This window comes from Xyrauchen texanus, chromosome 6 (assembly GCF_025860055.1).
Source record: "Xyrauchen texanus isolate HMW12.3.18 chromosome 6, RBS_HiC_50CHRs, whole genome shotgun sequence".
Taxonomy (NCBI): Eukaryota; Metazoa; Chordata; class Actinopteri; order Cypriniformes; family Catostomidae; genus Xyrauchen; species Xyrauchen texanus.
Window position 1 is genome coordinate 12,274,956 of NC_068281.1, and position 26,129 is coordinate 12,301,084.

At 40.7% G+C, this 26,129-nt stretch overlaps 1 protein-coding gene across 1 annotated transcript in view; it reads right to left on the reverse strand.

The window, feature by feature from the left end:
• The window catches only part of LOC127645630 (ephrin type-A receptor 3-like), a 217,892-nt gene that overhangs the window by 38,818 nt on the left and 152,945 nt on the right, over positions 1 to 26,129 (reverse strand). The window contains exons 8-9 of the mRNA XM_052129301.1: positions 25,217 to 25,325; positions 635 to 702 (exon numbers count right to left, since the gene is read on the reverse strand). Of these exons, the coding sequence (XP_051985261.1) occupies positions 635 to 702; positions 25,217 to 25,325 (177 nt within the window). The remainder of the gene's footprint in view (positions 1 to 634; positions 703 to 25,216; positions 25,326 to 26,129) is intronic.

Genomic DNA, 26,129 nt, shown 5'->3' on the forward strand with positions numbered 1-26,129 from the left:
GCGATACTTACATCCTCAAGATATAAAGCTGGAACACAAACAGTTGGTACTGATACATGCTTGAGAATATTTTTTTTTTTTTCCATTTTTTCAAAATTCTGATTTATATTGACACTCATTAACAAAACAGTCCTGTGTAAAATGATTAGCACAAACATACAGACATTTCTGTATGTTTTGGGGCACATTTCCTTTAAAAATAAAACTTGTCCACTGCGTCTTCAGTGGCTCTGATGCCGGAAGAACACAAAGACTCTTATGTTCACTTTTTCAGCCAACAACAGAACATTTATGAAGCCTACGAAGCTGAGACATTATTCTTCTCATTGTATCTGCTCCAGCGTGGGAAGAAATGGCGAACTGTGTGTAGATCACTCAGGGGAGGACTCCGTCACCTGTCGTGGGCGAGGTCTGCTCTAACATGGTTACTTTAGAGCAGAAACGAAAACCATTAATTTTGACACAATGTTTTTGATTGATAGAAATATAAGAAAGAGGAGTGGGTGGACTTTTAAAATTGTAGGGTGGTTATGTACACCATGTAAATGTAAATTTTACATAATAGGTCCCCTTTTTTGACTGTCAATTGTGTGAGTGTTTTCTGTGTGTGCATGTGCTATTTTGGCCACCATACCTCTCCCGTTGTGAAACTGCATTTTTTCCTCATCTGGATCTTGCTTGGCTTTGATGTATCCACAATGTCTGAAACACATATAAAAGATGAAAACTATATAAGTAGTTACATTTTAACCAGTTCTTGAATTGCATTGCTCTATGAGAGTGAAGAAATGTTTATGATTGCTTCCATGCTGCTGGTGATGATCAGGTGAAGTTAGTATTACAGTTTTACATTTTTTATTAAAGTTTAATTAATATTTAAATTAATTTGATTTGTTTTACATTTTCATTTTTACCTTTTACCTACATTTAGTTTTGTTTTCATTCTAGTTTATTTTCAGTTTTCACTCTATGACTGTTAGTTTTGTTTTACATTTTTCAATGTCTTCTAGTTTGTTTGGTTTTAGGTTTTCAGTAGTATTTTAATGCTGCCAAGGTTCATGTGTTATATTTAGTTTTTGTAAATACAGTGTTTATTTCAATTTCAGTTAACACATTTTTTTCACATAATTTTTATTAACAAAAATAACACTATAGAGTTTCCTCTATATATTAAACACAACTGTAACATCACTCACAGTGGATTGTTGTTTTCTAGTTTTCTCATTTGTGTATACAGCCTTAATTGAGTCTGAAAGAATAAGCCACCCCAAAAACATTCTTTAGATCACAGAACATGAAGAAAAGTGTTCAAATGAGTGTTTGAATAAGTGTATGCCCTGATAGGACTGTCTCTGCCTGCGTATTGAGCACATAAGCACATCTGTGAGTAGTCTCTGAGGGCACATTGGAATGTCTAAAAATACCCACTGGTGTTCTTGTGTCTCTGTCGGTATGGCTCGGAAACAGTCTGCCTTAGCCTGCAGCAATATACGGCAACACACCCAGTATAAAAGATCCTACAAGCTTACCATCATTTAACATCCTTTCTTGAAGTAATTTGTCAACTAATTACAGTTTGGAATCCATGAATTCTTAGCCTCCCTGTAGCAATTCGACAAAATGTAGCTGAAGAGCCACATACTGTATGCCTTTGTAAATAACATTAAAAGTCTACATTAAAGAATGAATGAATCCGTACCAAACAATGACTGTATCACAGGCTGCATCTCAATTCTAATGCTGTCCATCCTATTTATAATTCAATACTATGATCAGTGTATTCCAAATCACAGTGCTTTGAAAACAGTATATAAAGGTCTCGATGATATACTCTTTCTTATGGATTTAAGAAGTGTGCATCTGTGCATTCTTTTTGGGCTAACATTGCTGACCAAAAAACCCTGAAAAGACCATATTAAACAAGCTTAAAGTTCATGCTGGTTTAGCAGCACACCAGTATACCATGCTGGGGACCATCATGAAAAACACAACATACTATATACTTATGACAGCAATGCAGAAATTTTCATTAGAGAAGTTCTCAACTTTTTAAGTAGTAGAAAATTCTGAGGAATGCAAGACCAACGCTGTTTCTTATATGAACCTAAAACATAAGTACAAATGAAATATATAATCCATTAAGGTAAAGAATTTTGCTTGACGGTAACTTTCAAATGCAAATGCAAATCTTACAATCCTGTCTGTAGTCTCTAAATGCAGGTTTATGGTGGTAATTTATGATGGCAATTTTATATTTATATTTATATTTATGCATTTGGCAGACACTTTTATCCAAAGCGACTTATAGAGCCCTTATTACAGGGACAATCCCCCTGGAGCAACCTGGAGTTAAGTGCCTTGCTCAAGGACACAATGGTGGTGGCTGTGGGGCTCGAACCAGCATCCTTCTGATTACCAGATTACTACAATTTTATGATTGTTATGTAGTAGTATCTTCCAACTACTTCTGTACTGTCTTAAAAGGATGTACTGTCTTAAAAGGATGATGCATACCAATGAAGTACATACTGTTATTGCACAGTAAATGTATGTAAATACATCCAAATGCAAACCTCATATGGGGTCTGTGGTACTGAAAAAACTGAATGACTGTGTCATGGGAATTTTATGATTTTACATAGTAAAATGTCCCAAAACTAGTGTACTTTCTTACTAAATATTCAAAAGTATGTACTGTCTAATTATCTGCGAAGTACATACTTTTAGTACATTGTAAAATTATGTGAATACATGCAAATGCATACCGCACAGTTGTGTCTGTGGTACTGAGATGCAATTTTATAACGCATTATGGGCTTCTGTGAGTTTATGGTGTAATATGTTCCAGAACAGCAATTCTGTATAACTACATACTAAAAAGCATGAACTGTCACATCATCGGCGAAGTACATACTTTTAGTGCATAGTAAAAGTATGTGAAAACCTGCCAATGAAAACCCCACAATGGTATCTGTGTTTCTGAGATACTTTTTTTGATGTATGATGGCCTTCAATGATATTATGTAGAAATTTGCAGGGTTGGGGAGTAACAAAATACATGTACCAGGAATACGTATTTAAAACAGAAAGTATAAGTAACTGTATTCCACTACAGTTTCAATTTAAATAAATGTTCCCTTTACAAAAAGCTTCACTATGATGCTGCTCTTTTGCTAAGCGCTACGGGGAACAATCCTGCATTGTGAACAGCTGTGAATTTGTGTGTAACACGTCAATGAACATTGACCTGAATTTATAGCCTCGGCTGGTGATGATCATTAGATGCACCTGTGGCCAGGCTATAAATAGAGGCGTCACCAGCGTGTCGACAGATACCTTTTTCTGAAGAGCAGTCCTGGGGCTGTCCGGACCCCTACGGTTGTGAAGTGTGCTCACAAAAACACGAGAGGTCTCAGACATGAGCTTGATTTCAACTCCAGGGCTTAAGAGTTCGATGAACGTGTGCGGAAAGGACCAGCCTGCCGCATCACGAAGGTGTTCAGGCATGAGCCTGCCGTAAAAAACTAAAGAGTGTGCGCGGAGAGGACCAGCCTGCCGCGTCACAAACTTGTTCAGGCATGAGTTTGGGATGTCGACTCAAGGACGTAAGAGCCCGGAGTAGCATGAACATCCAAATGATAAAATCTGATGAATGTGTGCGGAGAGGACCAGCCTGCCGCATCACAAACTTGTTCAGACGTGAGCTTGAGATGTCGACTCAAGGACGTAAGAGTCCGGAGTAGCAGAAAAATCTAACCCATGAAGTTTGATGAACGTGTGCGGAAAGGACCAGCCTGCCGCATCACGAACGTGTTCAGGCATGAGCCTGCCATAAAAAACTGAAGAATGTGCACGGAGAGGACCAGCCCGCCGCGTCACAAACCCGTTCAGGCATGAGCTTGGGATGTCGACTCAAGGACGTAAGAGCCCGGAATAGCATGAACATCCAAACTATAAAATCTGATGAATGTGTGCGGAGAGGACAAGCCTGCCGCATCACAAACCTGCTGCAGAGGGACCCCTCTAGCCAAGGCTTTAGAGGCGGCGACCCCTCTGGTGGAGTGAGCCCTGACACCTACTGGCGAAGCTTGACCGCGCGCCTCATAGGCCAGGGCAATAGCATCCCTCACCCAATGTGACATAGTCTGTTTGGTAGCGGCTGACCCATCATCGAACACCATACTAATACTGTGTTTGAACCACTTTCGCCTTCAGAACTGCCTTAATTCTACGTGGCATTGATTCAACAAGGTGCTGAAAGCATTCTTTAGAAATGTTGGCCCATATTGATAGGATAGCATCTTGCAGTTGATGGAGATTTGTGGGATGCACATCCAGGGCACGAAGCTCCCGTTCCACCACATCCCAAAGATGCTCTATTGGGTTGAGATCTGGTGACTGTGGGGGCCATTTTAGTACAGTGAACTCATTGTCATGTTCAAGAAACCAGTTTGAAAGGATTCGAGCTTTGTGACATGGTGCATTACCCTGCTGGAAGTAGCCATCAGAGGATGGGTACATGGTGGCCATAAAGGGATGGACATGGTCAGAAACAATGCTCAGGTAGGCCGTGGCATTTAAACGATGCCCAATTGGCACTAAGGGGCCTAAAGTGTGCCAAGAAAACATCCCCCACACCAATACACCACCACCACCAGCCTGCACAGTGGTAACAAGGCATGATGGATCCATGTTCTCATTCTGTTTACGCCAAATTCTGACTCTACAATCTGAATGTCTCAACAGAAATCGAGACTCATCAGACCAGGCAACATTTTCTTCAACTGTCCAATTTTGGTGAGCTCTTGCAAATTGTAGCCTCTTTTTCCTATTTGTAGTGGAGATGAGTGGTATCCGGTGGGGTCTTCTGCTGTTGTAGCCCATCCGCCTCAAGGTTGTGCGTGTTGTGGCTTCACAAATGCTTTGCTGCATACCTCGGTTGTAACGAGTGGTTATTTCAGGCAATGTTGCTCTTCTATCAGCTTGAATCAGTCGGCCCATTCTCCTCTGACCTCTAGCATCAACAAGCCATTTTTGCCCACAGGACTGCCACATACTGGATGTTTTTCCCTTTTCTCACCATTCTTTGTAAACCCTAGAAATGGTTGTGCATGAAAATCCCAGTAACTGAGCAGATTGTGAAATACTCAGACCGGCCCGTCTGGCACCAACAACCATGCCACGCTCAAAATTGCTTAAATCACCTTTCTTTGCCATTCTGACATTCAGTTTGGAGTTCAGGAGATTGTCTTGACCAGGACCACACCCCTAAATGCATTGAAGCAACTGCCATGTGATTGGTTGATTTGATAATTGCATTAATGAGAAATTGAACAGGTGTTCCTAATAATCCTTTAGGTGAGTGTATAACCAAATAGTTTTACAAGATTAATCCAATGTGACTAAGTTACACGGTAGCGTTGCATTGGACTAATAAAGCATGTGAGCCAGATGTATCGTAAAAGCGCCACAAAATGACTGGTTGCTTCAGTAATTGCATATTTTTTATCCCACATTTGCTTTTATGACACTATCGGTTAGGTTTAAGTGTTGGTTTAGGGTAGAGATGTTGGTTTTGTTTATTTAAAACTAGGAAAACAGATGAAGTTTTAAAGGTTAAGTCTCTGTCATGTTACATTTGCTATTTTACTCTATTGGTTAGGCTTAGGTAAATGTTTTAGGTTAGGAGGTAAATTTGTTCTTTTAAAAATCCAAAGAGCATACACCTCAACCTTATCTGTTTGGAATAACTTGTTTTAGCGCCCCTCAATTAACATGTTTACTCGATACTGCAGAAATATGCATAATGAACCACATACTATAATTTGATTTTGCACAAATGTTACCACATTCATGTAATTTCCTTGAGTCTAGGCTGATACTTTTAGTGAGTAGTAAACATATGCAAATTGGGATTCAGCCATTGAATTACTATTCACCATTCCATGCAGCAGTCTGCCCTGAATTAGCATGTCTAGAAAACCATTTCTCCTCCCATGCACCTTTCAGACTTTCTTCAGGATGCTTAACTGAAGATTTTGTTGAAGAGAATAAGCCATTGTAACTTTCCACACATAACTGCCTAATCTTTTATGCTCCCTTACAAACAGCATTAAGCTTTAACCAAGAAGATATCTTGGAATTACATTGCACATCTTCAGGTTCTTCTCGCACATTTTCCTGTTCCTAAACTCCCCTCAGTAATTTGTCTGAAAGTAAGAATCACTCACGACAGCTAATCTGAGAAGAAAATGTTGAACTCTCTCAATGAAATCAAGAACTGGTGCATTTTAAAACCATCTTTTGATTATAATTGGATTGGAGTTCCAAGGATTCTGCAATAAGTACACTCTCCATTCAGCACAGCGAAGGAACGGTCGAGCTCGCGATAAGAGCCTGCAGCAGGGAAACAGATGAGCTGGAGGATTCTGGCTTTTATTTTGGCAGTAATGATGAGGGGAGGGGAGAGGGGCCGCCCATGCCAGGGTCACAGGAGCCCAGCTATGGCCAGTTGGCAGGCTAGAGCTAGGACTGCATGGCAGACTAGAGTGAGAATGATTCTGCCATTGGCAAGAACACCTCACTCAGAAACACATGTGCATAAGCCACATCATGGAATTGATTGCCAGTGTTCATGATGCTCCATCACTGAAGTCTGATGCTGATTTTACTTGCTGATTTCAAACACACACTTGTCATCATGTAAACTTCACTAACAGGCTGGACGAATGGATTCCCCTTGTGTATGTGACTGTGTAAGCATCGACTCATCTTATTATTTATGTCAAGGACAATGAAGAGAAAATGGGAGAGAAAAATGTGGCATAAAAAGCAGGGTGACTCATCAATGGTTCTTTGAAACTAGAAAACACACTTTTCATTAAAATGTGCACTTTCGAATTTCATAATTTCTTATGAATGCAGTCTGGGAAATGGGGAGATTTGAGCAAATACAGAAAGCTAGTTATGATACAAGCAAATATAAAAGCAATTTGTTATGGCAACGCCCAGCTAAACTTCCAGAAGTGACACAAGTCACAGACCACAATATTACTTGTGTGCTTCCTTGGCTTTAGTTTGAACAATATCAGGTAAAATCCTAAATTGGAAAAACAATTCTTACATAAATTAGTTTATAAATTATTATACATTAATTACATCTTTTTACACAAAAAAAGGACATCACACAAATTATCTGGTTGTCACTGGCAGTGAGTTTGTCACTTTAGAGTCATTGTTTTTAATCTCTCTTTCAGGTAAACCCAGTCTGTTGCAAACAGTCTTTTGATCAAAGGAACAACTTTCCCCACTATCTGGAGCAGAGTAACTGACATTAACCAACTAGAGACACCACAAAGATCGTGAAAATATGATATGCAGGTCTATTCGTTTTCAAAAGCCAACAAAGTCAGTGTCATGTTCAAATAATCAGATTATTTCTTATTGTGTGCAACCCAAATGTTTTTGTAATCAGATCCAGCTCTAAAATGAAAATGTTCACATCCGGCACTGCGCTTATATCAATGGATTTCATAAATTTCCATTATAGAGAGTGTCTGCAGATATTGAGGACCACAAATCTTATGAAGCTGGTCTCATTGTATGTATTTATGGCTGACAGGCCCCTCAAGAATCTAATGAGAAAAAGAGCATCTTATATTGACAAAACGTCTCTCCTTGAAGAACAAAGCAGGGAGTATCACTCTGATGTACAACTCCAATCTTTCAGTGTTCCTCAATAAATGAGTGAGTGCTGCCTGATTTTGTTCAGCAAGGCCTTTTCTCTCTCAGTGCAGCCTGAGCTCTATGAGGACAAATTACTATGCGCTCCCTAATGCACATCTTTCAAATGTTCAGCCACACAGAAGAGACAGATCTGGGATGTTCCGTTTGGGCGTTCTATTGTACTTTGCTGACTGAAGAAAAAGCAATATTCTTGCTCTATGTGCAGGTCCAGCAGATTTCAGATTCATGTTGCCTCTTTCTCCAAGTCTAACACTCAATTTGCATATCAATTTACCTTCCCAGTCTAATACGTTGTGACACGAGCAGTTTTTCTTGGAAGCTTTCTGTACTTGGCTCTGCACTGTTGGAAACTTTATGCATTACCTTTCCTCTTATTCCATCACTTTCTCTCACATATTTATGTGGCAGGCACTTTCATCCAAAGCAAGGTATAAATGTCATCAGTTTGTGTGCTATCTGGGATTTGAATCCACAATCTTTGAGTTGCTAGCATCACCACCATCCACCATTGAGCTACAGGAACACTTGCAAACATTTGCATTTGGCAGAACATTTAACTCAAAGTGACTAACAGAGCATTAAGTTTTATAGGATCGATCCCACAACCTTGATATTGTTAGTGCCATGTTCTACCAATTGAGCTACAGAAACACCTGAAAACATTTATGTTTGTGCATCTGGCCAAGGCTATATCCAAAGTGACATACAGTCCATTCAGGGAAGACATTTTATCAATTTGTGTGTTCCCTGTGTAATGAACCCATATCCATTGAATTGCTAGCACCATAATCTACTAGTTAAGCTACAGGAACACCCACAAACTTTTACATGGATGCATTTGGAACGTTTATCCACAGCGACTCACATTGCATTTAAAGTAAACATTTTATCAATAAATATGTTCCCTGGAAATTCAACCCACAACCTTGGCAATGTCAGAGCCAACCTACACTAGTTGAGCTACAGGAATGCTTGAAGACATTTTTATTTATGCTTTTGACAAATGCTTTTATCTGATTCAAGGTGTACAGTACATTTTATCAATAAATATATTCATTGGGAATCAAACCCATAACCTCGGCATTGTTAGTGCCATGTTAAAATAACTGAGCTATATAAACACCTGCACACATTTTGCAGACACTTTTATCCTAATTAACTTAAAATGCATTAAAATCATACATATCATCACTTTGTATGTTCCCTGGGAAACGAACCATTGACCTTTGTGCTACTAGCAACATGCTCTACTAATCAAGCTGCTGGAATACCTGTAATCATTTAAACCTATGAATTTGGCAAAAGCTTATACCCAAAGCAGTTTAGATTGCATTCAATGTATACATTTTATCAATACCTATTCTCTTCTGGGAATCGAACGCACAACCTTGGCATTGCTGGCACCATTCTGTACTAAGTGAGCTACAGTAGCTCATTTAGGCAAGAGTCCTACATGTATAATGAAAATGTATTCTTGATAAAAATTAGTGTTCTTTGCTGGAACCATTTCAAGAAAAAAAAAAAAACCAATGTTATTTGCAGTTGCTTTTATTTAAAGTGATTTACAATTCATTCAAGGTAGAAATCAGTTTGTGTGTTCCCTGGGAATCGAACCCATGGTTTTGAAATTACTAGCACCACACTCTACCAAGACATAAGAATACCTGCAAACATTTAAACGTATGCATTTGCTAAAAGCTTTCATCCAAATTGACTCACTGTGCATTTAATGTTTACTTTTTATAAAACTTGTTTTCCCTGAGAGTCAAACCTACAAACTTGGCTGTGTAAGCACCATCGAACAAGTTGGTTGAGTTACAGAAGCAGTCAGTTCTCTGACCTTTTCACTATTTAGAACTTCCATTGACATCTTTCTTTCCCTTTATCCCTAGCTATACTTTCAGATCTATGTCTTGACATTATTTGAGGGCCTGAGTTGGAGCAAGGGCTGATAGTGCTGACAGTGTGCTTTTGCTCGGAGCACTCCGCAGGGCTGCAGCATACTAACTCGAAAGTGATCCGCTGTAACAGGAACCCCAGAGCTGTAGAGCCCATTCCCATCAGCTCCTGCACAGAGCAAGGTGCTGACTAAGGCACATTTTGATTCCCCTATCTCTGCGAGGTGCAGAGTCTGATAAAAATGGCTCTCTCCAAAACAGAATCTCTTTAGGATCAAGGCCATAAGAAATCCACCCAGACAAAGGCAGACGAGATCAAACAGAACAGAACTTTTTTCGTCAGTGTTGGCTCGGATGGATGGATATTATGCACAGCTGAGAAAAGTGAAGCACCTTTATAAGAAAGTTTGATACTTTAAACTGCACTCAAGTGAGTAAATATGTATGTGAAAGGGAGGCTTTGAAACCAAACAGTCTGAAATTTAAATTTGTATGTAATGGTAGTTCAAAGGCTGGAAAGTAGCACTGTGTTTAAAGGAACTTCTCAACCTTGACTAAACCTTCTTAAAACTCTCTCTGGCAGTCTGTGGACAAACGAGTTTCAACAAGTTGTGTATTGTGAAATATTTCATTTGACAAGTAGATTTTAATGGCATTCAGAAGGAAAAGTTGAGCAAGCCGTTGTGAGGGTTTGGTGCTAGTGGACTGCACAAATAGGAGGAAAAGTCAGGGGTACTCATCTCCTTTAGTCCTCTTGGCATTACATTCATCTCCATTAAAGCCTCCCTAGCCACATGTCCTTGCCAACTGTTTCTAACTGACTTGCAATTAGGTGGGAAAAATGGCAGAGATATACCCATGACTGCTGCTGCCCTTACCCTCATGCTCCAGCAGTGTGTAGAATTACAATCACCTCATCTGGTTTAATTCATCCGGCATCTCATTTTACAAACACAGACCAGACGACTGTAAAAGGAGAGGGAGGAAGAGCGCTGGCATCAAGTAAGCCATTCTCTAATGAGTAATCATCGACTGCTTGGTCCAAGTGATGACCTTTTGATAATAGTCAGTTTTATCAGAAACTTAAAGGGATAGTTCACCCAAAAATAAAATTCTGTCATTATTCACTAAACATCATCTTGCTCCAAACCTGTATTACTTTCTTTCTGCAGTGGAATACAAAAGAACATGCTCGGCAGAAAGACTGCCTTAGATACCTTTCACTTTCACTGCATGGACAAAAGATGCAATGAAAGTGAACAGTGGCTGAGGCTAACATTCTGCTTAAAATCTCCTTTTGAATTTGTAAAAACATAGAAAATGATGACAGAATGTTCAACTATCCCTTTGAAATTATAGCAATAAATTCAAATATAATACACTTATAATACAAATATATAATACAAAGTAATACAAATCATATATGTCTTTATCTCAGGACTCCACGTGCTGCAATATCAAATATTTGACCTCTGGACTGACCTGCTGTGGTCTGCTGTTTCACTTTTAAACATTGTCCTCGTCTCAGCGTGATAAAAGCAGGCAGTGTTAAATGTTTTTCTTCCTGTTTAGCATGTGTCTGGGCTGAGGAAGAGCTATAAAGCCTGAAAGGACCACACAAAGGGCACAGCATGAAGTTATTTCCGCTCATAATGCTTAATTGCTTGTTTGATTACCTTGTGTTTTCCACAGTATTAAAACGGTAGGTGACCAACCTTAGCCATTCATTTGGCAATAAACACGTGACCTTGAGATAACAGCACATGCTGATGACACAAAACAGCCACTGTCAAGCTGATACAGTATATGGATTTCTAATTTTATTAATACGAGAACTTAAAAAAGTGTAGGAAAAAAGGTCACCTTTGCAGTTCTACAATATGCCTGCAGCTAATTCTTACAGCTATGGAAGTTCATAAAGCTGGCTGTATCAGGAGACCAGCATGTTAATTAATTACTGAATTTTTTTACGTTAAAGATGTCTAACTCTTTTTAATAATTATGTGGCATGGGGAGCGTGGTCATGTGTCGGTCTGTGTGGGTGTGTTTGGGGGTGGGGGGGTGGGGGGGTGTTGGACATGAGGCACAGGGGGAGAGAGAATAAGAGACTGCTTCACCGCTTCCTGGGAATGTGCCATGTAGTCCTTTGCCAGCTGGATAGCTTCCTCAAGCGACGCCGGGCGGTGGCACTGGACCCACTCAGACATGGAGGGGCGTGGTCATGTGTCAGTCTGTGGGAGAGGGAGAGCGGTAAAGCTCATCACCTGGCCCGTAATTATCTCAAACACCTGTCTCTCCTGCAGACCGACATGTGACACCCCCCCACATGAAACAAACTACATGAATACTTTTAATAACAATTGGCCAAAGATAAAAAAGGTTTTAGATCCTTCATGAGAGAACCTTTTTAAGTTCCAAAAAAACTCTCTATTTCTTTAATTCTCTAGTTGTTTTTTAAACTGTTTTAAAGAACCCATAAACTAATTTGATGATCTAAAGAACCTACACTCATAAAAATAAAGGATGCAAAAAGGGTGTTTAGCAGCGATGCCATAGAAGAAACCTTTTTGGTTCCCTAAAGAATACCTTTTTCCAGTATAAAAAAAAAAACTTTCCCCACTACAAAGAACATTTTGTGTAACGGGAAGGTTCCATTGATTTTCTACATTGAACCATAGAGTACAAGCTGATACAAATTAGTGTTCTACAATTTAAACTAATGCAGCACTTTTCATGTTACTGTTTCCGTAAGATAAATCGCTTATGTTGTATCGTTCCTTGTTTTCGATTTGGATAAAAGCGTCTGCTACAAAAACAACTGATTACAGTCTGAACTCTATCAGAACAATTCAAATCAGATGGCAGTCTTGAAGTCAGAATCAAAGTAAATGCTTTAATGTGGCCTCTTTTACTGATGAACAAATCTAAAAATTAAGTGAACAATCCTGTTAACATTCAGTAATGAAGAAATTCTACAAATGACAGCACTTGTTCACTATGAGAGTGAGAGAGGGGGGACATATTTGTTTCCAGGCTTCAGAACATCTAAACAACACACAATGAAGAACAAATGACAAAAACAAAGCACAGCCTCTGTAAAAATTATGCTCAAGAAATTAATATCAAAACCAAAGGAGATGAAAAAGAGAGCCAGAGAGAGAAGCTCAGTTTCAAAAAAACTAGTGCTTTCTCGTTGCCTACTGCCTACATAGGACCTGTTCTCTTGAAACATCACTAGTCATATTTCATCTCAAACAGTCTCTTCACTGACAATTTTGTCCCCTTGGTAAACAACCACAAAAAAAAAAACCTTATTAGTTTAAAATTTTTGCTGTGGTGGAAATGATGCCAAAACTGTGGGACAGAAGGGACAGTGTGTATATATACATACAATGCCTTGCAAACGTATTCAGACCCCTAACCAATTATCTCATGTTACTGAATTACAAAAGGTGCAATACATTTTATTCTGTTTGATATTTTATTTTAAAACACTGAAAATCAGAATCAATAATTGTTAGTTGATATTGGTTTTATGTTGGGAAATACATATATATATATATATATATATATATATATATATATATATATATATATATCTTGCTTGCATATGTATTCAACCCCTGTGCTGTGGAAGCTTCCAGGTTACACAGATGAAAGAAATTGCCCTAACGAGGACACAATTACTTTACCATTGGCATCCACCTGTGAATCACATTTTCTGGATTAAAAAAAAACATTGTTGAACGATCATTGGTCAGGCTGTGAATCTGAAGGAAAATGAAGACTAAAGAGCATTCCACAGAAGTTAGAGGTAAAGTAATAAAAATGCATAGAATAGGGAAAGGGTACAAAATAATATCCAAATGTTTGGATATCCAAGTGAGCACAGGAAATGGAAGCTGCACCACACCACCCAGGCACTGCCAAGAAAAGGCTGTCCTTCAAACCTCAGTTCTCTAACAAAAAGGAGACTTGTGAGAGAAGCCACAGAGAGGGCAACAATCAATTTGAAGGAGCTACAGAGTTCAGTGGCTGGGAGTGGAGTAATGGTGCACCAGTCAACCATATAAAGAGCACTGCATAACGCTGGCCTGTATGGGAAGGTGGCAAGAAACACGCCGTTACTCAAAAAGTACCATCTGAAAGCAAATCTGAAGTTAGCCAGAATGCATGTGAGTGACCCAGCTGGAATGTGGGAGAAGGATTTGTGGTCAGATGAGACCAAAATAGAGCTTTTTGGCCAAAACTCAAAGCGCTATGTGTGGTGCAAACCTAACACATCCTATACATCAAGACACACCATTCCTACAGTGATGTAAGGTGGTGGCAGCATCATGCTGTGGGGATGCTTTTCATAAGCAGGGACTGGGCAAAATATCACTTTTGAGCAGAATATATTTTCCTCTCAAATTTCGTTTATTGAAATCAATTGTGAGTCAAGTCTCCCATGTGCTTCATGTGAGGAGCGCAATTTGTACGATGCACTTTTTTTATGCCTATGCATAGTGTCCCAAATCAGTCACTTTTCTTCCAGGTTTTCTTCCAGTTTGGGTGCTGCCATAGAAGCAGGTGCCTATATAGGCAGTGTACATAAGAAAAAAGCAATTTTCAAACTATACATTTTTTAAAGATTTATGTTTATTTTCTTTAAAAAATAAACATTATTTCTTTAAAAAATTTATCAATGTTTAGATTATCACAGTTTTTAACAAATAATAATGTGTATTTTATAATGGATTTTCATAGTTTAATAAAGAAAATCTTGGTCTGGGACAAGGCTAAAACAGTATAATCTGTATAAGGAATTTGAAAATTAAAAAACAAATGATGACATTTATGTATTATTTATTTATATACATTTATAATGTTATACGTTTATACATTCTATATATATATATATATAGAGAGAGAGAGAGAGAGAGAGAGAGAGAGAGAGAGAGAGAGAGAGAGAGAGAGAGAGAGCGAGAGAGAATTGGTCAATTGACGAGTCACAAGGACGTTCACCCTTTTCCCCATTGCTGACTAGTCTCCTGGTGGACACACGGAACAAGGTAAGTGTTTTGACATTTCTCTCAGCGCAGCCACGAGCTCGGGATGCAAGGCAACTTGACGTGGCAACTCCTGCTCTTCCCGCCACGAGGCCCCTCCTACATGTACGTCAGACGCGATTGTCCCCTTGGTGCCCCTCACGCGGAGCCGTGGCTAATGCTCTCCAATCCATTGCGCTGGCTGGCCACAATGATCCAACTCGGCTATGCGATTCAGTTCGCCATGCTCCCGCACCGGGTTCAGCGCCTTCCGCTTCACCTCGGTGAGGAGCGAGAACGCCACTGCCCTGCGTGCAGAGATTGCAATCCCTGCAGAAGCACGCGATAGAGCCTGTCCCTCCAGCCGAGTTGAAGAAGGGATTCTACAACCCCTACTTCATCGTGTCAAAGAAAGGCGGTGGGTTGCGGCCAATCTTGGACCTGCGAGTGCTGAGCCGGGCCTTGCACAGACTCCTGTTTAAGATGCATAAGTGCATTCTGTCGTGCATCCAGCATCAAGATTGGTTTGCGCCGGTAGACCCGAAGGACGTGTAATTCTACGTCTCAGTTTTACCTCGGCACATACCATTTCTGCGGTTCACCTTCAAGGGTCAGATATATCAGTACAAGGGCCTCCCCTTCGGTCTGTCCCTGTTCCCTCATGTCTTTACAAAAGTCGAAGAAGAAACCTCAGCCAGTTAGGGCTTCAGGTCAACTGTGAATAGAGCAAAATCTCCCCGAATCAGAACATCTCTTTTCTCGAGTTAAACTCATTCTCTATGATAGCGCGCCTCATGAACGACTGCGCGCAGTCGCTGCTGAACTGCCTGAAGTCGTTCAGACAGAGAACGGCAGTCCCACTGAAACAGTGGTAACATCGCTCGGGTTGATGCATATGAGACTGCTCCAGCACTGGCTTCAGACTTGAGTCCTGAGATGGGCATGGCGCTGTGGTACGCATTGTGTGGCCATCACACCAATCTGCCGCCACATGTTCAGCCCTTGGACGGACCATGCGATTATGCGTGCAGGGGTCCCCTTAGAGCAAGTGTCCAGGTGTTTTTCCCCCATGCAATTTAACAAGATGGTGAACCCTGGATGTCTTTCCTGCTCAGCCCTGTGGCAGGTGAATTCAGCAGAGAAATATGATGCCGGCTCAGTACGTGCGCTAATATGCCCTGTAATGGGGTAGGTGCTCCACATGTGCTGGTTGCCTGTGGGTGATGTATTTTACGCATGATGATTATGTATGATTTCCCTGTTTGTAAACTCACATCTTCGTTGGGCAAATCTCCCTCTGCCACTGGTCACCATGTTTGCAGAGCTCCTACCCTCCAGGTAGGACCTACCACAGGGACTTCTTCCACATGTGATTCTACCAGTCAGTAAGTCCATGTAATGTACATTGCACACGTTAACTCCCCTATGGGCAGGGTGTGGTCTCTGTGGTGTCTTTCCCCTTCGTCTGTGCACATCGACAGCGCATGCACTGCCTATTGACTCTACTAAACAGTATCACAATTATTCGCTAGCGGTCTATAAGAGTATACTCACAAAGGCAATGCTATTGATCAGGCACGAGCCTATCCGGAACACACAAAATTAAGCTTACCTGGGCTTTAAGAAGGCAACCCAATTAAGTTGCCTACCTTTTGGCACAGCCGCATACAGTATATTTTGCCTTAAAATGCTGGCTTCGGAGACAACTCACAGATTTGTGAGAAAGAGGCTATCCAGAGCTCCATGATTTTAGTTTGTCCACAGCGGCTGTTCAGCAGGGCTGATTAGCATAGTCCACAGGCTTTTTACTATGATCAGACTACTTTTAATCACTTGGTGTGTTTGCCACAGTGCTAATAGGATGGAGCTGGATGGAGAAATGCCTACCTCACTCACCCAATGCTTTCATCACGTGGAGCGGCTCTTCAGATTAATGGCAATCAACGACACCCACTGCTCTAACTCGCATGAGCTGCCAACGGAAAAATAACCACATGCTGCTCTGTGCGGTCATTATATTATCATGCAATAAAAGATAGCCCAAATGACTGTGAAACAAAACACTCGTCCCTCATCTCTTGATCCGTCATTTCTGTAAGCTCCTTGAGTCTTGGCCCTTTTCTCTGTTGGAAGGGATCTGGCAGATATCCAAGGCCTGCGCTTGCTGTTTAAAAAAATATATATATTTACTCTAGCCAAAGTCATTATTAGTGAAATGAGGAGATAAAAGGGAGATATCAGCTAAATTCCAGGATGTGTTTCTGATAGGTGTGGAGAAACATCCAATTTGTTCAGTATTCATTAAGGTAATTGAGAATGCAGGAGAGAAAATTACGATGATAATGATCCTAATTTTGAAAGCCGGTTTTTATTAGTTTGATTCAGTACACCATTCAGAATCCAATTAATTAAGCAGTCTGACCTCTGACATTATATCTGGTCCACCCTAATCTATGCAGGGGCCAAGCACGTAATAAAACTCTCATTTGCTAATCGGTCTAGTGGAACATAACCATTGGTCATCCCAATGAAAAAGGAAGGAGATAGTGTGTGTTTTCAAATGGTGATAGAAATTAGACTAAACGTGATTGCATGTTCTTTTCTGTTGAACATTTTAATTAAAGATCAAAGCAGACCCTGAATAAGTCCGGCACTAAAATGTGTATTGCTCTGGGGGAAAAAAATATGGGTGGGCCCTCGTCCCCTGGGCCCAGTGACTAGATTATACCATAAAGGACCTTTGTGGGCCTCCCTTATAGCAGGGCCCACCGTCCTTAAATATATGATACAAATCAGACAAGGTGAAATAAAATCATATTAATTTACGTCAGTTATTTATGTGATTTCCTATTTATTTCTTCTGTAGACAACAAAGGGAGATGTTAGGCAGACATGTATGTAAAAAAAAAAAGATGCAAATAAAGGTTTATTGTATGGTCAAAATTATACAATTAACATGAATTGTGACTGTGGCTGCTACTCTCCCTAACACTTTTGTGTTCAACAGAAGAAATAAAGTCATATGGAAAGTCATATATGTTTATCATCAAAGCCTTTTTAGAAAAATACTATGGTACACAGAAATGTGTGCTTTTACCCTATTGAACCAATGCGCAAAACACACAAACAGTGCGGTCACCTCTTTTCTCTCCCTGTGTAATTGTGCTTGACAGATGACAGCTTGCTTTGCCTTCATTATCTCTTTGTTTACTTCTCTTTTATGCTGAGCCTTCTATATTTTCAGCCACTACTTAGATCTTGCCACTCAAAATGAACTAAGCTATAGTGCCGGCCAGCCTGTAGACACAATTATAAAATGTTACTGCTACCAGTACTGAGAGTGATGGTGGCATATTGGGCTAAAGCACTAAACTGATAAGAAGAAGGTTGATGGTTCGATCCCCACTGCCACCACCATTGTGTCCTTGAGCAAGGCACTGAACTCCAGGTTGCTCCGGGGGGATTGTCCTTGTAATAAGGGCTCTGTTTATTCGTTTGGATTAAAGCGTCTGCCAAATGCATAAATGTAAATGCTACCAAAGAGTGCTTTACACAGCGAGTATACTGTAGTGAAAGAGCAGTCCATCACATTAAGAGGATGTGAGAACCATTACACCTTTAGCATGCAGTAGGCATGTGTGTATCTGTTTGTGCATGTGCAATGCAAACCCTGCTAAAAAGCCCAAAAATCTTAAACCAGCACAAACTGGTTTGCTGGTCTTGTCTGGACTCTCAAATTGGTCAAAACATCTAAATACCATCTTGGCCATGCTAGGAGGACAGCTAGACCATTTTAAACCATCTAAGACAATAAAACCAGCTTAGGATGATAAAAAATTTTTTTCCTCAGCAGGAAAGAGAAAGACAGAATGCACAGAGAAGGCCCTGCAGGCGATAGACTAGAACCAAGTCTGTATAAAATGGGACAGACTGGTATAGCTCATTTTGGCTCTAAAATGACATTATGTCTTTTGTGTTACAATTGCAAATGCTCTCAGAAAAGATCCTTTGGTGAGTCTGCTCGAAGCACAGGGGCATTTATGCTGGGGTAGAAAAAAAAGAGCCAAACTGGATTCATTGGAACATTTTATTCATAAATCCATTATGAATAGGCCAGTGCAAAATTCTGTTTGGCAGAAAACAGGATGGAAACATGACTGAAAACATGTTTAAGCACATGAAGTTCTCTTCAGGTTCCTAGGCGCAATTTAGTACTCAGACTCTAGTGGCTGAATGTGTATTAGTGTGTGTGTATGGAGCACGCTTTCCCATCATCATTTACGTTTTAAGAATAACACAAGGCCCATACCAGATGCTTTGCAGATAATATCTCAGTGACAAAGAGCTTGTTCTTGCTTCTGAGTAGCTCAGCTTAAAAGTGTTCCTGTGCACTTCATGTTTGATTACTCAGACAAAAATTATGAAGGGCATTAGTGAATGATTCAAATGATGATCTTGTTATATTAAATCTCAATTCATAAGCAGACTGAATCTAACATTATTACATTCTCTGAAGAAAATATGAGTGGTGCTTGCCCTTGCTAATTTTGACATGGGGTTGCTATGCAGTTTTTAATGTGTTCTAGGTGGTTGCTTTGGGAGTTCTGTGTGGTTACTATGTGATTTTCAGATCATGGCCTGTATTCCTCTTTAGTTGTGATTGTATAGGAATTTTTATTAAATGGTAAATCTGTGAAGGAAACAGTGCAGTTTGATTTATCATTTCTGTCTGAAGGACAAACATTGCAGGACAAGTTAAATGTTAGGGTTAGGTGTTTGTTTAAATAGTAGCAAATAGTGATGTTTTGCCCTGCAGTAAGCACCAATAAAAATTGGGTAGTGGGGTTTAAATATACTATAGGAAACACACATTATATCCAGTATTTAAGAAGCATAATACTGCCTCAATATGATTAATTTATTTAAATATTTTAAAATATAGCAGCTATTAATAATTATAAAAAAAAAAAAAAATGCGTGCTTGATTTGCTTTCCGCTGAAAATAATAAAAAAATGTAATTAAAAGAGGAAAAATTGGTAGGTGGGATGTGCATTCCAGACAATTAGGTGCTCCACTGAGGATATGGCTTAAAAGAGATAATCCTAAAGGATAAAGAGTGTTTGACGAGGGAGTTAAATTGATTTTCCAACTTTTGCATAAGTTGAAAACAAAAATAATTGTCTGTAAATGATGAGAGCAGCAGTGATGTTCCATAAGTCCACGAGCTAGAACTCGCAGGAGGTTCTAGCTCCTGCGAGCACATGCACTACCCTCTGAATCCTAACTCAAACAAACAAAACAATTTAGATTTCTAAATTTTCTAAAAGAAACAAGTATATTAATAAGTATAAGTATAATAGGTCTATGCAGTTGCTAGGGTGTTATGGGTGATAGCTAATTTGTAGCTAAAATGATCGGTGTGTGTGCTAAACTGTTCTTTACTTGTCCAAGTCATAATTATATTCTGGCCCCTCGATATGGCTTGGGTCCCTCTTTTTATTGTGTCTGGCAAAAATTGTACTCTAAGTCTGATTGCTCAAAAATTAAAAGTAACCACAACTCTCCTCCTTTGAGGTATAATTCATGTTCATAAACAACGACTTACATATCGTTTCTAGACTTAAGTACAGTATGAGCAATAATAATAGACTAATAATGCCATAGATGAATGGAGCATAATCTAAACTTGTAGATGTAAACTTGTAATGCTCTTTTTTTCATTGTGATTTACTAATGAATTATTTGACTCTATGACTTTGTAGTTGTGCTGTTTTGTCAAAGCTCAAAATCTTGTCTTTTTACTCACTCTCCAGGTAATAAATATCTCTGATATGTTTCTTCCATTGTCACAGCCTTATCTAATTATGGATTTCTTTAATGTTCTGTTTGTCTCTTCTCTCCTTTTCTGTCTATCGCCACATTTGTTTTCCCCTCTTCTCCTTTGATACATCTTTTAAATTCTGGCTCACAAACACACATCCACACAAAATTACACTTCTTTGCATCTGGTTGTTTTCTAATCAGAGGAGCACCAATCAACAGTACATATTTCTTATTTCTTATTGAGTTTTTCCAGCTTTCAATCTGGATTAAAATAAGAGAGCTCTGACAAGTCAATCATGAAGCTTCACTGGTTTGTAGGTAGGGGTGGAGGAAAAAGTATGGTGGTCGTGAAGTGCAAAAAAAAAAAAAAACAGCAAATCTAAAAACACACCAGCAAATCCAAAGACAAAATAACAATTCAGAAACACATCAACGAAAACAAAAGAGCACATCAGAAAACACAATACCAAATCCAGAAACAAACCAACAAGTTTGAAAACACAACAGCAATTCAGTCAAAACGGAAAGGGTAGTTACCATAGCTATAAAAATACATGCCAAAAGGTCACTGACTGAAAAACTAAACACTGACTCTGGAAAACAGTAACATGAAACTTTATCACACAGAGAGTAAAAACAGCAAGCGGGAAAATTTAGCTTCAGGTGTTCGTCTATGGTCTCATGGTTCATCTAGTGTGTAAGAGACAGTCTTAAAGTCCACAAACTGCGCTAAAACGTTGGTGGCATGAAAGCGTTCATTCACTTTGCATTATCTCTCCGGTTCCAACAGCCACGAGAATATGACCATGGCAACTACCATCCTTCCTCCGGGGGAAACCTACGGGTACGAGGACGGCCTGGCTGGTGCTGGAGGTGAATTTGGGATTTCAACGGGCGCGGTCTTGCCGGGTAATTCCCCGAGGACCTCCCATTCCCCAGCATGCCGTCGAGTTCAGAGATGAGACCAGCTCGTCTCACGGCCAGCTTGACATCTCTTTCAGGCTCGCGAGCAGGATGAGTCCTCAATCGCTGCAATGGAGAGCACACTGGCAATGTCGGACGCCGAGGACTTGACTGGACTGCCGACTTTGGGTCTGCCTGCCCAGTCTGAGACCGACACAGAGCTAACCAACATGCTTGCCTGGGCTGCAGCGAGTGTCGGGTTGGACTGGAACCCTCCACCCTCCCCTGATTTTACTCACCTCCATCAAGAGGGTTGGGGACCTGCAAGAATTTTCTGTCTGCGACACTTGCCTGGAGTTCAGTCAGGTAGATTCTCACGTGATCCTTCATGGATCAGGCAGTGAGTCTGCAGGCACTGCCCCGGGAGGCAGACCCAGCCCTGTCATTTCTGTGTCTAGCATACAAGGCCCAGGCTGTGCCCACACCCTTTGGGAATACGAGCACACTCTACAAGGAGTGTGGTATCCTCGTGGGCACTGTCTAATGGCACCTCTCTAGCAGACATCTGCAGAGCAACTGCCTGGGCAACACTCAATACAATCTCCAGTTTGAGCCGGATTAGTCCAGTGTTTTGTCAGGTACGAAAAGGTAAGTTTGGTAATATGGAACCGCTGGCTGGGTGTATTGATTGCGTGTGTATAGCACCTTTCCCCTCCGTGAGGCGAAGACATGTGCTTCTTCTGCCATGCGAGTTCCCGAACCATGAATCCTGGATGTCCTTCCTTCCTAGCCCTGTTGATAGAGAATTCGGCTGAGGAATTCGTAGCCGGACCCACTACGGGTACTAATATGCCCTGTACTGGATTAGGTGCTCCAGAGGTGCCTGCTACTCGGTAACCCGGGCTAGACTGGAACCCTCCGTCCTCCCCACAGCCGTCGTGGCTGGATGATTTGTTCCTTGGGTCTGCGTGCCACTCACAGCCACGTCCCCCCCCCCCCCAGTCCCTTTCTTCCCGGAGTTGCATGATGAGCTGATGACTGCATGGACATCACCCCTCTCCACTCATCACAAAGCCCCTCGCTCATGCGCTCTCACTACCCTGGAGAGTGGAGCGGCCCACAGGTACACAAAGATTACCCAGGTGGATAGGGCGGTTGAGATCCACCTATGCCCCGAGAACGCTGCCACCTGGCGGAGTCACCCTGTGCTCCCCTCCAAGGCCTGTAGGATGACGTCATCATTGGCCACCAAAGCCTAATACGCCACCGGACATGCCGCTTCCGCCCTGCATGCCATGGCCCTCCTCCAAGTCCACCAGGCCAAGGCACTCAAAGATCTGCACGTGGGTAGTCCTGATCCCGAATTGCTGCAGGAACACTCTGGCAGGTGATGGCCACACTTGTGGTTCAGGAACGTCATCTGTGGCTGAACTTGGTCGAGATGAGCGAGACGGACAAGACACGCTTCCTCGATGCCCCTGTCTCCCAGTTCGGCTTCTTCGATGACACCGTCGAGGAATTCGCCCAGCAGTTCTCCGCGGTGAATAAGCAGACAGAGGCCATTTCACATATCCTGCCCCGCCGCAAACCTGCCGCCACAGGCCAAGCCCTGTCTGCTCACCGAGGGCGTCCTCCTGCGGCTAAGAAATGCGCAGCTCCACCTCAACCCAGGCCCAGCTCTCAGCCCCTGCGTCGAGCGCCCCGCAGGAAGCGCACGCCCCCATCTCACGGACCCCCTCGAGGACCCGGAAGGCTCCCAGGCACTCCTGAGACGATCGACCCAGAGACCAAGACGTTCGCTCCGGAGCTGGTAAGCAGACCACTCCGTCCCCCGGTGGAGGGCTTGGAGGTGAATCCTTGTTTGAATTTCCCTCGGCTGAGGTAAAACTGTGCGCTTTTGAATGTATGAATCGTCTAGCACCAAGAATTGATATTTCCAGCTACATTTTCAAATTGGTTTCAAATTATGAACTTATATTATTTAACTGTATTGTATCAATTGTCTAATGCCAAGAATCAATATATTTTGTTTTACATTTTCAAATTATGAATCATCTAAGACTGGTGGTGGTGTAGTGGTCTAAGCACATAACTGGTAATCTGGTAATCAGAAGGATGCTGGTTCGAGCCCCACAGCCACCACCATTGTGTCCTTGAGCAAGGCACTTAACTCCAGGTTGCTCCAGGGGGATTGTCCCTGTAATAAGGGCTCTGTAAGTCACTTTGGATAAAAGCGTCTGCCAAATGCATAAATGTAAATATATAAATATAAATGTCTAACACCAAGAATTGATATGTTCAGCTACATTTTCAAGTTAGTTTCAAAGTATCACACTATTTTACCTCACAATACAGTATCAACTGGCTAAGGCCAAGAAACAATATTTGTAGTTACATTTATGAATTAGTAACAAAATATTGCAATATCTTACCTCAATAAACTGTATCTATAGTCTAATGCCAAAAATGTATATTTTTAGTTTCATTTTAAAATAATTGTCAAATTATCATAATACAGTATTAAAATATTAGTATTAAACACATTAATACAAATTAATGCCAAGATTACATATTTTATAAAACATTTCAAATTAGTTTCAAAGATTTGCAATATATTACCTCATGACAATACATCAATTACTTTCAGAAAAAGTGCACCGCTCAGAGCAATTGTATGAGAGGATGAAACGTATTCCAAAATGCAGAATGAGATATGAACAAAAGTCTACAAATTATTTTCATTTGTAATGATGTCCATATATATAACCAAAGTTGATAACCAAATTGAACCAAAGTGTACTATTTCATCAAGTCATTTTCTTTTCTTTTTACTGACACTGGTTTGCAGATGCTCTAGGTTGCTCCTATCGCTCTAAGATAAAGTAAAGTAGGAAATTCAGCTCACATTGCGCAAAGCACAGAAGTCCAATAAAGATGAAAAATAAACAAGTAAAAGATTGCAATATATTACAGTTTTGAATAGCAAAAAAAGAAAAGAAAAAAAATATTGCACTAATATCACAAATACCACAACTACTTCTGGGTAAAACCTACATCACGGCTGACTTAATGACCAGGCTTTTACCCTATGATGAACACCCAGCAAGTTGACTGATTAAAATTTGGTTACACAGAGCACATCTGCGTATTCCAGGGTTATTTATTGTTTTGTGTTGTTTTAGCTAAGACATTTGTGATGTGTTGTTTTAGCTAAGACATTTGTGATGAATTATTAGTTGCACATGAATGCCTTACGTGTGTGTTTCTACAGTACATTTACACTCTCTGTTGGCCAATGTGAGGCTGATTAGTTCTTTCCCCAGTCAATACTGAATAGGGCACTCAGCATGATAGGCTATCAAGTCAGATCAATACTAATGTTTTTAGAGACTTTGGGTGAGTTTTGTTCGAGAAAGAATCTGCTATTTAATGCAGTCAGAGTGTATTTATTATCAGCATTAATTTATAGGCTCAGTATGTCTCATCTAACCAGCTGCACCATCTTTTCTGTTTCAACTGTTGTTGAATATCTGAGCTACTGTGCAAAATGTCTTCTCTGACTTCAATTTCAAATGATTTTCTCTTGGTTTTTAGAAGTTTATGAGACACACTTCAGATACTGCCTGTATAAAGCATTCTAATTCTTTTAAATATATTGGCATGGAAGAATCCACAGATCTAAAGCTCTCAGATCTACAGTAAATAGAAAAGTTTTATTTTGCGCTGTAAAATCAGCCTTCAAGGTCAGTATATGTTCATAAAAGAAAGGACAGAAGCAAAAGGTCAAGCCATGTTAAATGGAAGTCCATTCTTACCTTCCACTCACTACAAAACAGGCCACCAGGAAGATAAGCAGCACAATGCCACCAGCAATGGACACCGCCAGGATAGTGGATTGGTTTGGATCACCAATGGCCAGCATATCTAAAGGGAAAGAGAGAAAGAGAACCATACATTTATTTGTATTTATTTCTTTTTTTTTTTTGCATTGAGATTCACTTTCGGAGGTACCCAAGAGTGTAAAAGAGAAAAGAGATCTATGTTGAAGTACTTATAATTCTGAAAATTAGCCATTTATTTTCCATTCCCTTTTAATATATTCTTCTAACCAAATCGAAACCCAGTGGATACTGACACTTTAACCCTCTGTCCAAAAATCAAGACATATCTAACTGATTTCCCCTTCTGTCACTCACTCGACGTTGTGTCGAATGAAGTGACACAAGGGGTCTTCCTGGGATGCCAAACATACCTCTGAACCTGAGAATAGGCCAATGTCAAGATGGCAGACAGAATTTGCATGCCCCGCATATAAAGGGAAGCGGGGCAGCGAGTGCAAATCAGAATGTTTCTTCGGAGCCGAACAGTTGTGCAACATGCAAGCTGAAGTTCACCACTGTTTCACTCACCTGTGCAGTTTATTCCCCTTGGCGCTTTGACGGCGCTTTTCACTGTTAAAAGAGTGTTTTCCACCTAAAAGAGTTTGACCCCACCCACGTCGCACCCCACCACGACACAGTAGAGGGCAAGTCCCTAGGTAAGCAAGACATGATTATCAAGTTCCTGATTGAAGATTGAACCCTCCCCGGCCAAGCCTATTCCCCTCCTGGGATCTCCAGAGACCCCCCTTCGAGCTACTTGATTCAGTTGAGCTCAAGGCCTCTCCCTGAAGACAGCACTCCTGATCGCGTTATACTCCATCAAGAGGGTTGGGGACCTGCAAGTGTT